The sequence below is a fragment of the Colletotrichum fioriniae genome (genome assembly GCF_027942845.1).
Source record: "Colletotrichum fioriniae strain IMI 355084 chromosome Unknown scaffold_16, whole genome shotgun sequence".
Lineage (NCBI taxonomy): Eukaryota > Fungi > Ascomycota > Sordariomycetes > Glomerellales > Glomerellaceae > Colletotrichum > Colletotrichum fioriniae.
This window is the reverse complement of record NW_027076852.1, coordinates 1,000,122-1,014,665: the sequence shown is the minus strand read 5'-3', so window position 1 is coordinate 1,014,665 and position 14,544 is coordinate 1,000,122. Positions and strand designations below refer to the sequence as shown.

The window sequence follows — 14,544 nt, the reverse complement described above, 5'->3', positions numbered from 1 at the left end:
CAGCCAGCTTCACAGCCGTCTCTAGATACGCCGTCACCTCAGGCTACACGACATGCCACAACTCCGGGATCGGCACATCATACACAGCCCGAGGCAGTTCTTGACTCGACATCGTTGAGGGACCAATTGGACTCGGTACATACCAGGAATCCTGACGGTGATGCTCAAATCCCAATTCCTCTATCTCATACAGCGAATGCGAACCATGTCTTTGAGTGGCCCATAGTTAAGCAGTTGCTATCAGGAACGGACTCGGAGGCACCACCGCCACGGCCAGAGTTCCCGGGACTGCGCTCAGCGGAAGCAACTGACATCTTCTTCCGCAAAGATTCAGCTACAGACTCTTCGTCATGCCCTCCCGAGTCTTGGAGATTATTTCAAGACCGGAGCCTCCCAGTATCCATCGATGCCGCTGACCGGTATCGGGAGGTGATCCACGAGTACTTTGCCGAAGTGAACATCTTCTTTCCTCTCCTATCCCCGGAGGACATCATCTACACTTTTAATGAAGCAGTAGCGTCGGAAAAGACTGCGAGTGTGGTCGCGCCCCTTACTGCGCCGTCTCGGTACTGTCTGTTGCTGCTGGTGCTTTGCATGGGATCCTTTGTCTGCACCGGAGATTATCGCATATCATTAGATGAAAGAGCAGGCCGAGATGGAGGTCAACACCAGAGACCCATAAGCTCGAGCATTATCGGAGACTTTCCAGGGATTGATGAACAACTTTGGCGGAAAGCGCGGCTGTTACTGGGGTTCATATCATCTGAATTCAGCCTTGAAGCAGCACAATGCACGATGTTGGCGAGGTCAGAATCATGTTTGTATTCTTCAGATTGTTCTACCGAAACTGATGGCTTGCAGCTTATACATGAATGCGAACGGACGAATAGCAGATTCTTTCCACTGGGCGCATGCAACCGCCGTCAAGTGCGAGGGGCTCGCGAAAAGGTACTTACTATCTCGAGAAGCTCGTGATTCCTTTCTGCGGGCAACTTGATTACTAAAAAAAAAAGAAACAGAGCTGCCACGGGCGCAGAAAACAATGACGGATTCTCGGACGCCTTCCGCAGACTATTCTGGGTCGCTCTGATTTACGAGGGCGACTTTGTGTCCGAGATCTCAATAACATTACCCTCAGGTATAGCGCGATACGAAGACGTCGTGCCCTATCCAGCCCCGGAAACACCCAAGCAGCACAAAGACTTCACCATGGCCCAGGCGACACTGGAGGCAGATGTGGCGAGTCCGGCATCTACGTCTTTTGACAGGACCGAGGAACTCGTCGCCTTCCAGATCAGCACCAACGCGGCAATCAGGCGTTTCCTTAACCGGGTCAACAGCGTCGTCTTTGATAGCAAAGACCAGTTCCGCATGACGCGCACCAACTACGCCAACTGGCTACTGCGAATCACCGAGGATCTTTGGTCCTATCACGGTGCGCTTTACCGCAATCTCCCCGATTTCCTACTCACGAGCCAGCCTAGACGAACGCCTGGGCAACAGCCGGAGTATGCGAGTTCGCCCATGACGCCTGGTATCATCAGAGTTGAGGAATTGGGGAACAATCCATGGAATGTGCTGAGGCTCAAGGGTCGGTACTATGCGGGACAGTACATCATTCATCGCCCTTTCATCGAGTACGTGATGTTGAACATGGCGCACTTCGAGACGCATCCGTGCCGGGAGGCGATATTGGAGCGATGTCGAATGTGCCTTGAGGGGTGCAAGGGGTTCATCAACGTGTTCGACATTGATCCTGCCAACAGCATCACTGGATTGTTCGCTGGAGGGATGGTGTAAGTGTGAACTCCTAAGCTGCAGACTGCTCTTTCCGTGGAAACTCGTTTCTGACACCTTCACAGGACCTTTACCATGGTAATCATCCTCCGAGTGGCGACGATGTGCCCTGTCTTCAGAGATATCCTGCCTGACGATATCGAGGGGGCAATGTTCGTGGGGACGCGGAATCTGCGGCGATTCAGCATTAGCGTGAAGGAGTTTGAGTGGCACTTGAGCATACTGGAAAGGCTTGCGGAGTCTTGTAAAAATAGGATGAGCGCTTAGTCGAAGGCACATCACTCTCGCATTTCGGAGCGCTCGGATTCCGAAATGATATGCTCGGTAATGAAGTGTTCCTCCTGGAAAGAGGGCCAACTTCAAGCCAAAACCTGTCATACTTCAACAGAACGGAGGTTTCTAAACCCCATAAGACCCTTTGTGAGGTTTTCGCGGTGCTAGTTACCTACATGTAACGTCAAGCCTTTTGGAAACCTCAATACTACGCCTCTGTTGCTACACTGTTTTGCTTTTCACATGTCTATCAGACGAGGGGTGGTGCCATTCCCTTGGATCCCATGGGGACGTTTAGAAGTCGAATATCTGGAGTGGCTGACTCAATAGACGGCAGTGTAGTTTCATCTGCAAGAGTGTGCAGTGTCAACCTGGATTCCATCCAAACTTGTGACGTTGCAAGTCGCTGTAAGCGAAGGCAAATCCAAGGAAGCCGAAAGCGAATGAATAAGGGAAGATCTCAAGGTCGAAAAGAAATCTTCCCTACAGAGTTGATTACAGCAAGTGATGATCTTACTGGCAAAACTGCCCACTGATTAAATAGCGACGAAGATCCTGAGGATCAAAGCTGGCAAGAACAGTAACTTATCAAACATACTCATTTATCCCCTCAGTCATTCGCGCTGGTTCCACATCTTGCTGCTCTACATAATTCTATTTCTTTTCGTTTTTGTTCCCTTTCGCAAGTATTCATCGAACTCATTGGATTTCATTTTGATTAAACAAGAATTTGCATTGCATTGAACGTTACCTATCAAACTGAAGTTCTTCGCAAACGCCGCTCTCTTGATCCTTGGGCTGTCTGTCTCTGCCAATGCGAGTACGTCTTACCACTCAATGCTTTCTAGACCATCAACCCTACCTGCACTTAATTGCCTGCTAATATCAATGCCGACAGCTCCACAAAAGAAGGGTGGTGGCGTCGCAGGTCAGGCCTGCACTGACGGGATATCCAAAGGGACCTGCTCTGCAGACGGTCGCTGTGGGTTGGAGATCCCGCCCAATGAGTTGTCCAGCCAGATTGTTGCTGTTCAATACGGACGATGATTGACGTCTTCTACCCAGTGTTCCAATCACATCAGAGAGACATTCAAATAGAGTAGATGAATGTAGTCAATGTCAAATGCACTCATTTCCTTGAGCCGCACCTCCGAGCTTGTGACTCTAGTGGTGTCTTTGTGTGGCTTTAACCCGATGTACAACGTGAGTTGCACCAGTTGTGAACACCGCTAGACTCTCGGCTATTCTCGGCCTGTCGCGGCTCTTAATCCTCCAATCTCCTGATGATATTGCTCAGTCAGAGTCTAAGTCAGAATACGAGAAAAGAGAAAGAACGGTTTCAAGGTCTCTGACATTCATGTTTGTCTCAAGTATTGTCGTGAGTCACCTCACAGCTCATTGGTAGAACAACGAAAGTGGCTGCATCGTTCATTATGAATCATACCTCGTCAGCGAGATGCTAAGACATTATTGGCAAATTCCCCAAGTTATAGTGGACCGTCTCATTCATCGCGCACATTCTCGGCCTCAATGGGCTTAGTCTCACGGCTCGGACTTCTCAGCCAGCACCTCTGGTCTTGAGAAGCTATGGATGCTCACAGCGCCGTCTAGTTTGGCTATCGGAAGATTTTGTGAATACAAGCCATTATATAACCATGAAAATCATATGAGTAGAGATTATTTCATTCTATCAATTCATTCGAAAAGAGAACTTCAATTCTTAGATACAACAACAGGATCCAGTTCCGCCACCTCTCACGACTAAGACAAGAAGCTTATTCCACTCGAACAACCACTTGTAAATGCCGGGTGCAACAACAACAGCAACGAGCACAGCAACAACAGCGCTACTTTGGGATTCGATGGACTCGCTCTCAAGTCAGAATATTTGCAACGTACTGAATTTCTCGGAAGAGTCAACTAACTCTCACAACGCGGCCATGCAACCATTCATTCCTGGGCAATGCCTCTTCTGCCCCAATCTCTCCCCAGACTTCCTTGCCAGCGTAGCCCACATGCAAAAATCTCACGGCCTGTTTATTCCACATCGGCAACATCTAGTCGTCGACCTGGAAACTCTCTTCAAGTACCTGCACCTAGTCATATTCGATTATCGGGAATGTCTACATTGCGGGACTGAGAGGGCAACGATACAAGCCGTACAACAGCACATGATTGGCAAAGGTCACTGCAGGTTTAATCCAGGAGACCAAGACTCCGAATTTGCCGACTTTTACGACTTCACTTTCTCTGAGGCGGCAGACAATGAAGAGAGTGGCTTCGGAAGCGACGAAGAGGTGTGTGATGTGCAGAACGCGCCAGCAAGTCCAAGTCGACAGTCGTTACAGGTTGATGAGGACTCTCTTCGGTTGCCGTCGGGCAAGATCATATCCAAGCGGTCCTCGGAACAAACGGGACCATCTATCAATCACCTAAGACGTCGAATGCGGACCCCACCTTCACAGCTAGAATATGTCCGGGTAGAATCCGAAGAAGAGGAGTTCGGTGAGGACCCTCTGCACCGCGGTGGGACAGGAGCACTATCGAGGAGAGAAAAGCGAGAGAGGGCAGTAATTACACATCAGCTGGCAAACATGAGGGCGAATGATCGAAGTGCATTGATGCACTTATCTGCATCGGAGCAGCGGTCGCTACTGGCGGTGCAGTACAGGAACGAGGAAAAGGTGCAGAAGGAGGAACGGCGCCGGCAGGGTAAGATTGATCGGAAGGGGAACAAGAACTTGTATGCGTACTGGAACACAGAAACACCTGTTTACCAGTGTGGATAGATAACGCGCTGTATTGAATTCTAATGAATGTTGGCATTGTCTTGTGCGTCAATATACTTGAAGAATGGTTATGCATTGCTGGTATCTTTGTAGAATTGGAGTCGGCTTGGTAAGCATTCTGATAATAGCTAGTTCCGAGTAGCCAGATCTAGCGAGCCCTGCTGATTGTTTGCTTAAGGATGTTGATAGGTTCGGAAATCACGCTTTTAGAACCAAAATCTACGTCATGCAGCAGACCGACCAGGTTGACCTCGCGTTGGACTGATGTAGATGGAGACCTGTCAAACGTCAGCTAGATTGGCCGGTTCCGGGATCTCCCACGGAACAGGGGGAAAGAGGGATTCTTCTTCTCTGACAACTATGCAATTCCATAGTACTTGTCACCGGCTAATACATGATTGAATAATACTATGGGCGAAATTTTGCTGCATACCTCTTTTGGACTGTGGATTATCTCACTTAAATCAGACATCTTGGCTACGATACCAGGCGAAGATTATGTAAACATGTAACGTCGTTCTGTCTGCCAATGAAGCTGACCCGGCGTATATCGATTTCTATTAAGATCCTGGGAATGTAGCGGGCAGAAAGTCTCTGCTTTACAGTGTACGATGCAGTTTTCCGAACACGCATGCAGTGAAGGTTACAGGGGATGCATGGAGATAGCATGGCTTCTCCCCGTAATACAGGGGGCCTTCCTTGCCCTGTGTTCTAAAGGTGAGGGCTGCCAATTTTTAAGATTGCTGGCTCCTTTCAGAGAGCGAGACCGAACTACGAAGTACTTGCATGCCTTTGGGTTTATGTATCGTGGATTGATTTTAGGACAAAGATTGAGATATGTGCGCCGTGAAAATCACAGCCAGTACCTAGCGCCGTCTTCAGTCTAAAGAATTTATTATGGAATATATAGAGTTGAGCCAGGCGCTCATCTAGTGATGCTTTGTGTAATTTTGGCTCGATTTTTGAACTCAGGGAGCGGGAACGAGGTCCGACCAACTTGACAGGTGCCGGTGTCAGCAGTTGATTGCTCCCGTTGGAGTCTAAAAGCTCAACTGGTTGGCAGTGGAAACAGGTTGCCTACCACACCTGAGTTGTCCATATCCATACATTTCCACCCACCATTAAACAAACTTGATAAGGCGGCACAATGTCCGACAGGCCGCTCTACTTTGCCCGTTGATGCAAACCAGTCCGCTGGATAGCTCCGTGCACTCCGTAGGCCTGTATGGTTGGCCCGAATAAGTACTAGCAAGGCCTGGGACAAAATCAGTGTACCTGTCACCCTGTCAAGCACGTTTCGAATCGAAATTAAAGTCATGGGCATGCGGCGCCTGTACCGTTCCCATCCCAGGCGCGTTACCGTATTCAGGTGGCACTTCAATTCGTTGGAGGCTTTCGTAGTGCGCCGCCCAGCCGGTCACCGCGTTTCAGCTGCCCAGCCCCGCAGAATAGGTGCATCTTCACCCTTGCAAGATAGAGCCTGCTGGGATCGACGGTCCACGGGATGCATGGCGGGCCTGCTAGGGCGGCGGAGGCGGCAGTGATGGGACGAACAAAATTTGAGATCGGGCGGCTCGGGGGATTAGAGGTGGTAGATACTAAAGAAACGCCGATGGCCTTCTTGGAAGAAACAAAGGCTTTTTGAAACTGTCAGTATAAGCTTGTCCTTCCTTCATCCAGTCCCAATTCCGTGTCTCTCTCTTTGACAGGTTTGGCGATATTCGTTCTTTTCGTTCTCCTTCTCTTCTCATTCGCCGGAAACCATTTTAAGATGCTCTCTACAACCACTTCCCTCCTGCTTGCCGGTGCTGGCATCGCCAACGCATACACCATTGCCGTGGCTGAGCCCTTCATGCGAAAGAACATCGATCCCGTCGTCATCCCGGGCCAGTACAAGAGCCACATGCACACCTTCTTCGGTTCCGACGCCGTCACCCTCAATACGAACACCTCTGCCGAGCTCCAGGCAGGCTGCTCAACTGCCGAGAACCCCAATGACTATTCTTCTTACTGTGAGTTCGAACACAGCCCTTTGATAGAGCCTCAGCTACATCCTTCGTCCATGAGGCGCCCTCTTACTAACATGAACGCGAAAGGGGTCCCAACTCTGTACGTCAAGAACGACACCGGCATGACCCCCGTCCCCTTCTCCCGCTTCAGCGCCTACTACGTCGCCATCGAAAGCGCCGAGGTCGCCATCCCCCAGAACTACAAAACCGTCGCCGGAAACTCCAAGGGAACAACACAAGCCGACGTCGAGGACCTCGCCGGCATTCAATGGTTCTGCGAAGGCGACCCCACGGAAGAGGGCAAAGAGGTCGCGGCGTGGCCGACAAAGACGTGCTCCACGCACCTGCAAACCCTCCTCCTCTTCCACGACTGTGTCAATGAGCAGACACTTGAGTCAGCCTACTCAGGCACCCAGAACTGGAAGGACGGCTTCAAGCCCGCCAACCGATGCCCCGAGGGCATGAAGCGCCAGCCGCAGCTCCGGTTCTCGATCCGCTACGATCTCCGCAAGGTGCTTCCGGACGGTTGGAACGGCACGCCGCCTTTTGAGCTTGCGTGCGGTAACTCGTTCTGCTCGCACGGCGATTTTATCAACGGGTGGTTGCCCGAGGCTGCTACCAATATGCTCAAGGCGAACAGCAAGCGCGACTTTGCGGGTGTCGATGGACCCGATGGGAAATACAATGCTGGTTCCAAGTGCGGCGCCGAGAACGCAGTAAGTGATCCTCTCAACGCAAGATGGAGAATGAGTAGGGCTAATGTCAATACAGAAGGATGCCGATCCCAACAATGGCACTTCCGACTACGATGAGAGTGTCAAGATGATGAGCGCCAAGCGCAGCATTGGTCAGCGCTCTCAATCTCGTCGCGCCTAAAGGGGTATGCTTAGACCTTACTCTTGAGTAGACTAAGACAAGTCACCAAGGTTGTTCCCCTGGCGATATCGGTGAGCATTATTTGGAGGGTCATTAAGTGTACAAAGCCCTTCTCATTCTCCTGTACAATGTTGAGCTCCATGTATATAAAAGTTACCAAATCCAAGTGTAGATGAATGACAACCAGATGTCTTCTCTGTACCGACATATTTGAATCATTTGTAAATGATGATTGAAGTGACAGATCAAAGCAATCTATGCCAAGGACGCGCGTTCATATAGAGTGAACTTCAATAAGGGGACACTCCGCAGAAGTCGTGTTCCGAGCCGTCAGCTTGTAAGAATCAAATTGTTTCGTGTAGCGCCTTTCTTAAGGCCAGCGGGGTGCACTGGGACGTCTACTGCCGTGGCTGTGGATCTTGCCAACTGGTAAAAAGGTTCGATTTCTTCAGCCGCATGAACACAACAGACCGACTGCATAAGTAGGTACATGCATGTAATTAAAGATCAACATAGTAGAGCTATATAATTTTGAATCTAAATCTCTGCGTACAATTCAAGCAGCCACTCTGCTTAGATCATGTCTTAAGACTAATAATGGTTAGGGGCCCAGAACCAAAGATTGTTCAAAGTCCCAGTTTGTGTATCACATCTGTGAGTGTCTCATCCTATAAGACTTTTCATCAAGATCAATCCTACAGCCATCATACACTTATAACCGAAAACTGGGCTGTGCTCTTTGGCGGAGCTGCTCACTGCATTTGCAATGGGACCTACTCCATCTGTTAGTTCCTCGACAAGAAACAAACAGCAAACAGAAGACTCACGTGAAGCGGTGGTTGGAACTGAAGATATCAAACTCGAACTAAGTGATTCGAAAGTTGGTGTCTGTACTGGATGTGAGTCGTGCGCCGTCACTGTCTCGTGAAGGATCTCCGTTTGGGATGTGCTCTTGCTCAGAAGCAGAGTCTCGCCCGGGGCCAAGCCGGACTGCATAACCAACCCCTGCGTGTGTTGGGCATCAACAGCACGTGTAGACTCAGATGATAATGCTGCGCTTGGGAATTCGGTCATACTGAACAGGGAGTATTGAGGATCTATGCCAGCGGGTATGGTGATAATGCCTGCCGCCCTGGTATTCTGCACCACGTCCGACACAGGACGTGTGATTGTGGCGACGACAGGAGTGTGCCCACACGTCGTGCAGGTCTGAACTTCTGCAGTAAAGCCGAAGGGGATGTTTGTAGATGCCACTGTAGGTCTTGAAGCCATCCCACGATATGTCTCCGTGACAGCATACACCTGCTGAGTGAGGCCTGTGGAACAAAAAATATCGTATCCGGTCGTGTACGAGACTGTGTGGATGCAGGTATCGCATCCGCATTTCTTGCAATGCGGAGCCTGTACTTGAACAGTGATGGGCTGTCCTGTGGCGGCTGGTAAGCGGACAACAGGAGTCGCCATGCAGCTGCCGCATAATGGAGCTAAGGGGTGGTTGGTGAAGCACTGGACAATGGTCGCAGTGCGACACGCAAGAAGAGTCGTTTGGGAGGAGAATTCCATTTTTGTGACAACGATATGTATGACTGAAAACAGGAGGATTTGTTCTTTTTAGCCAGATGCAAATTTAATTGAGAAGAAGGGTGGAAAGCAAAAGCGTTCAACCTCGCAAGTCAGTCAGAAGGTGGTTATCGGTCTTGCTAGAGTTGCTTGGGGTTCGCAGAGGCGGGCTTATGAACGATTGTGTGTGCCTCTTCCTTCTCGGTTACACATGCGCAGGTTTCGACAACTTTTGATTTGGGTCCAGGCCGGGTACTTGAGCCGACTGGTGGCGAGCTGAGATCTGATCTTTTGATTCAGTCCACATATCAGATTCAGCCATGATTGCGGGATGCCGACCGTCCAGCCTCGGATCGTGGCGTTTTATAAGGCTCTTCTCGGTCTAGCTGCATACCTACATCGTGCCTCACGTTTCACCACGTTCCAACACAGTCTTGTCGCAATTGTTATCAGTCCATTCTCTGAATGCTTAAATTTGCATGCTAATAATTGATGTCTCGTTGTAATATTCTAGAGAACATGAATCTTTTCTTTGTTCTGATTGCTCCAAACACGAGCAACACTCTGCTTCCTGCGATCGAGTCTGAATGTATATGTATCTGTGAATAATGCCATCCCTTTCCCCTTGCGTTGGAGAGCTTTCACTATTCCGTGTCATACTTTGCTGCATCATCCTAACTTACCATCATGAAGCCTCAATTTATACTCAATCTGGTGTTCCTACCACCAACGATCTCAGCGTCTGTGTCATCCTTTGACCATGAGAACGACTTACCAACAACATGGTGCTTCACTTACCTATCGACTTACCTGGAGCCTTTGACGATGGCTGCTGGTTCAACAGGGCTTGAGACAACACCAAACTCAACTTCCATTGCTACCGCACCTTTGTCAACGGGAACAAACATCGGGCTTTCCGAGAATCCTACGTTTGGGGTTTCCGGAACGCCAAGCTTCTCTCTCGACACTTCACTTTCGGCCACGGGACGGATTGATGCGCCGGCGACAACCCCGTTGACGATACCTACTTCGTCTCCACGACTTTCTCCGTTGTCGACCGCTGCATCTGATACTTCATCAACTCTACTCACCACATCTCCCTCCGCTAGTCTGACCTCGGACAGACTAGTCCCGACCACTGCTACCAGCTCCGGTCCATTCACGTCGACATCTGCACAAGTTGCTGAAACTGTGATCTTCTTCGTTGCACCAGGTCCATCTACGACTTTGAAACGAAATGTAAAGAAGAGGGTGATGGGCGGTTTCGTGAACCACAACACCACTGCAGATCGTCAGCAATGCAACACCGCAACAGTGTTTTCCTTGGCCGCTGGCGAGTTACTAGACGGCGGCGTACCAGTGCATTACTCTCCAGGTGATAGCCATAAACCTCTCAATGCTATGGGGACGCGACCGAATAACGCCATTACAACAACATTCGACGTTTGGGATGGGGTTCTTCGATTCTACCATCCATCTCTCCCTGGTAACCAGGCAAGCTTCTGTCAGGATGCTACTGGACAGGTCCATGTCACCTTTACGTCCCGACCGCCTGGTTGCGATCCAGTTTCTCTCTTAGCATATGGAGGTAAAGTACACCAATAACTTTAGCTTACCTACCTTGACGACGCAGAAGCTAACATTCACATGGTGTCGTATAGTCACAAATAGGGGCATCGACGTTAAATGTAGAGAACGGTTATCTATTGAAAGTAGGAAATGGGCACGAGGTTCGCCCTGAAATAGAGAGTGTAAGCGAGTGTGGACCTCGGGTGATTATGTAACCGAGGTCACGTGACATGCGGTGAGGCCATGGATGGTTGAAGCCATCACGACACACCCCCCCAGACGAATCCTCGTCTGGAAGAAGCGCGCCGAACCATCCGCATCGTCGTAAAAAGTGCTGCTAAACGCGTAAATCTAAACAATACCGTGTAGGAATCTATTTACAAAAGGAATTACAAAGTGAATCGCGCTGCGCGCTGAGTTGTGGGCGTAGGGTAGATGGGCAGTAGTTTGCCAGCCGTGTTCGTTGCCATGGGTGATCTCGAGGCTCCTCTGTTGACAGTAGGCAGGACCGAGGGGCGGCCTCTCATTGGCCGAATAATCAGCCTACGGTCTGAGGCAGGTAGGTAAGTGAATTCCTTGCGGCCGCCCACTGCTTTGACTTTCCTTTCCTTCTTCAACCCACATCCACATACCAACCGTACGTATATACCCTCACTTTTCGCTTCCGCGCCCGCGTTCGCGCGCGTGCCCGTCGGCAGAAGTAGGAATCGCAGCTAATAATGTCGTTTGAGATAGATGCCCAAACGTACCAGGGCTGAAAAGCGCGCTCGCACCGCCGCAGCGCGCGAGGCCAAGCGCCTCAAGACGACTTCGGGGAGAGCGGCGGCTCCCCACCCACGACGACGATCCGCCTGCGGGTAAGTGATACCTTCCTCGTGTTGGACTCCGGTCGGCCAAGCGATAGCATCGTGCCGTGACTTTGCTTTCAGACTTGCTGACGTTCCTATCCATAGGCGACGGCCTTCCGGCCGAAGAAGAGACCACCCAGGAGGTGGGTGGAGGTGAGGGTGGTTCAGAGCCCCCTCCCTCGCTCCCTCCTGGCGGGCGTGAGGCGGTTCCCCGTGAGTACAATGTCCTTTCCTCGACGTCGTCGTTTACGATTCTGATTCTTGATAGCGTACCCCTCCGGCACCCCTGGTGCCGAGGACTTCTCGAGCAGGTGCCACCGCCGTTCGGTGCCGAATGCTTGGGCTGCATCAAAAGCGCCCTTAGTGGACGAACGGAGGGGTGGTGCCTCCCAGGCTCAAGCGCTGGCAGCAAATGTGCGCGTTGTCAGGCCGGCAAGAAGTCCGGCTGCGCTCCCCTCCAGGGGCGTACGCGCGAGCTGGGCGAGAAGTTCCTGCGCCTCAAGCGGGCGAAGAAGGAGAATCCGGCGGAGACCCCGCAGAAAGTCAGTCTCTACACGTGCTCGTCGTTCTGAATCAATTGCTAACTATCTCCAGGACCTGACTCGCGTAACGGCGGCGTTGCGTGAGGCCCTGGCGGCCGACGGGCTGCTGGGTGAGGTCAAGGACGAGGTGGCTCGTGTAGACGAGGCTTCGGCAAGAGAGGCGTCTATGGGCGCTCTCTCTGTGCTCGAGGCCCAGTTGAAAGAGCCTGTTGAGGAAGAGAAGGTGCCGGCTGCCTCGCGTGCGAAGGCTGACGGTATCCGGATCGGAATCGACACCCTCGTTGGCATTCATGTCCCCGCGGACGTGGTGCCCGCGTTGAAGTCCCTTCTGGACGAATACGCGCTTGCCCTCTCAGGCAAGTAATCCTTTCGTGGCGACCCGACGGGGTCGCCGGAGCAACTTTATGCTCCCTGGCCATGGGCCACGTTTATAAATTGAAAACCCGGGCCCCCCGGGGCGTTCTGCTGCCTCCCCAGTGTTCCCTCGTTCTGTGTGACCATTCCTCGTGTGTCCCTCATGTTCAAAGAGCGATACGAAGTGTTCGAACTTCGCTCGTGAGAGGCTCTTTGTGAGACCGTCGGCTGGCATCTCATTTGTTGGCATATAGACCACTTCAAATGAGCCTTTTGAGTGCTCTTGACGTAGCCACATGTTCTGGATATCGACGTGGCGAAGGCGAGTTGAGATACGTTCCCCTTCCTCCACTACAAGCCTTATTGTCTGACGATTATCACAGTGAACCTTCCAGACGTCCCCGAGTTCAAGCGATATATCGCTGAAAAGGCGTTTCAAAGCGAGTGTCTCCTTAGCAGTGTGTTCTAAGCTGAGTAGTTCGGCCTCAGTCGTCGAAGTCGTTACCGTGTTCTGCCTTGCGGCTTTCCACTGAACGAGTCCGCCGAAAAGAGAGATTATGTATCCCTGAGAGGATTTTCGGGTCTCTTCGTCGTCTGCAAACGAAGCGTCGCCTGCGATCATCAATACCTGCCCACCCCCCGAGATGCCGAAGCATATGGCGAGGTAGCGAGTATGGAAAAGGTATCGTATAACTTGATCTGCGGCAGAATGGTGCTGACGAGACGGGTTCGTGAGGAACCGAGATAGCAAAGCGCATGCGAAAGCGACGTCGGGTCGTATCATTATTGCTGTATACAGGATTGACCCTATCTTTTCTTGGAACGACTTGGTTTCGGCCGGTGATGCGACTCCTGGGTTCTTTTCAATTAGTACGGTCGGCAGCGGCGTTACTGGTGCTTTTGCGTCGACGAGATCGAACTTCTTAGCAACTCTCTCGATATACTGGTCATGGGCGAGATAGATCTTTCGGTTCGGTCGATCTCGGACGACTCTGATACCCAGATACCACGAAACTGGTCCCTGGTCCTTCAACTCATACTTCCTCTTGAGCCCCTCGGTTACCCGACCGGCCTCGTGGACGTGGTCCTTATGGAACAACACGAGGATGTCGTCTACGTAGAAGAGAACCAGGACCCTTTTATCTTGAGTTTGAAATAGACATGGGTCCTCGTTCGTGGGCGTAAGCCCGAGGGATCTCAGAGTCGCCGAGAGTTCTTCGTACCAGAGCAGAGGAGCGTCACGGGCACCGTAGAGGGCTCGTTCGAGTTCGACACACTTACCCGGCTGCTTGAAGCCGTCTGGGAGCTCACATATGATGGGAGGGTCGCCTGGTTTCCGTACTGCGTTCAGAAACGCATTTACGACATCGTACTGGTGGACTTCCAAATCGAATTGGGCAGCGACAGCCATCGCTACTCTAAAAGTCCTGGCGGCGAGAGTAGCTGCGTACGTCTTTTCTAAGGGGTGTCGCTCTTGGAGGTCGCCCCTGACGCATATTCTCGCCTTGCAGCGATCGAGGTAATGGTCCTCATTGAACTTATAATTGAACACCCATTTGAGCGGTATTGGCTTCTTTTGGACCGTCGCTCGGCTAATGACTTTCCAGGTGTTCATTTCCTCCAGCTTCTTGATTTCTGTACGAGCAGCCTCAACAAAGTGGGTTTTGAGGGGCTCGGGCATTTTGAGGACGTCTTTCCACATCCTAGGAGGGGAAATGAGGTTATCCGCATGTATCCTATCGCTAGGAAGTGCGGTCGGCGGAACGTGCTTCGTTCCGCTAATTGCGGCATGAACGCAGTAATGGAGCGTTCGATGCCCCTGGGTCGCTTCGTTAATCGCTTTCTGCTGATCAGGCATGTACGTATTAAAGAAAGCGTCCCAGTCTCGTTCTATACGAAGCGAGAACGAGTACTGCCCGAATCGCTC

The 14,544-nt window shown here is 51.3% G+C and overlaps 2 protein-coding genes across 2 annotated transcripts; both read left to right on the top strand.

Annotated features, from left to right (window-relative positions):
- Window positions 1-788: 788 nt before the first annotated feature.
- On the top strand, window positions 789-1,800 carry N0V96_011133 (uncharacterized protein; the record flags this gene model as incomplete). Its single annotated transcript, XM_065759168.1, has 2 exons — window positions 789-817; window positions 1,020-1,800. 2 exons carry the CDS (start codon window positions 789-791, stop codon window positions 1,798-1,800), a joined length of 810 nt encoding a protein of 269 aa, XP_065612266.1.
- Window positions 1,801-6,630: 4,830 nt separating this feature from the next.
- Window positions 6,631-7,744, top strand: N0V96_011132 (uncharacterized protein; the record flags this gene model as incomplete). Its single annotated transcript, XM_053197235.1, has 3 exons — window positions 6,631-6,871; window positions 6,956-7,584; window positions 7,640-7,744. The coding sequence occupies 3 exons, from the start codon at window positions 6,631-6,633 to the stop codon at window positions 7,742-7,744; spliced, it is 975 nt and encodes a 324-aa protein (XP_053045326.1).
- Between the last annotated feature and the right edge of the window lie 6,800 nt (window positions 7,745-14,544).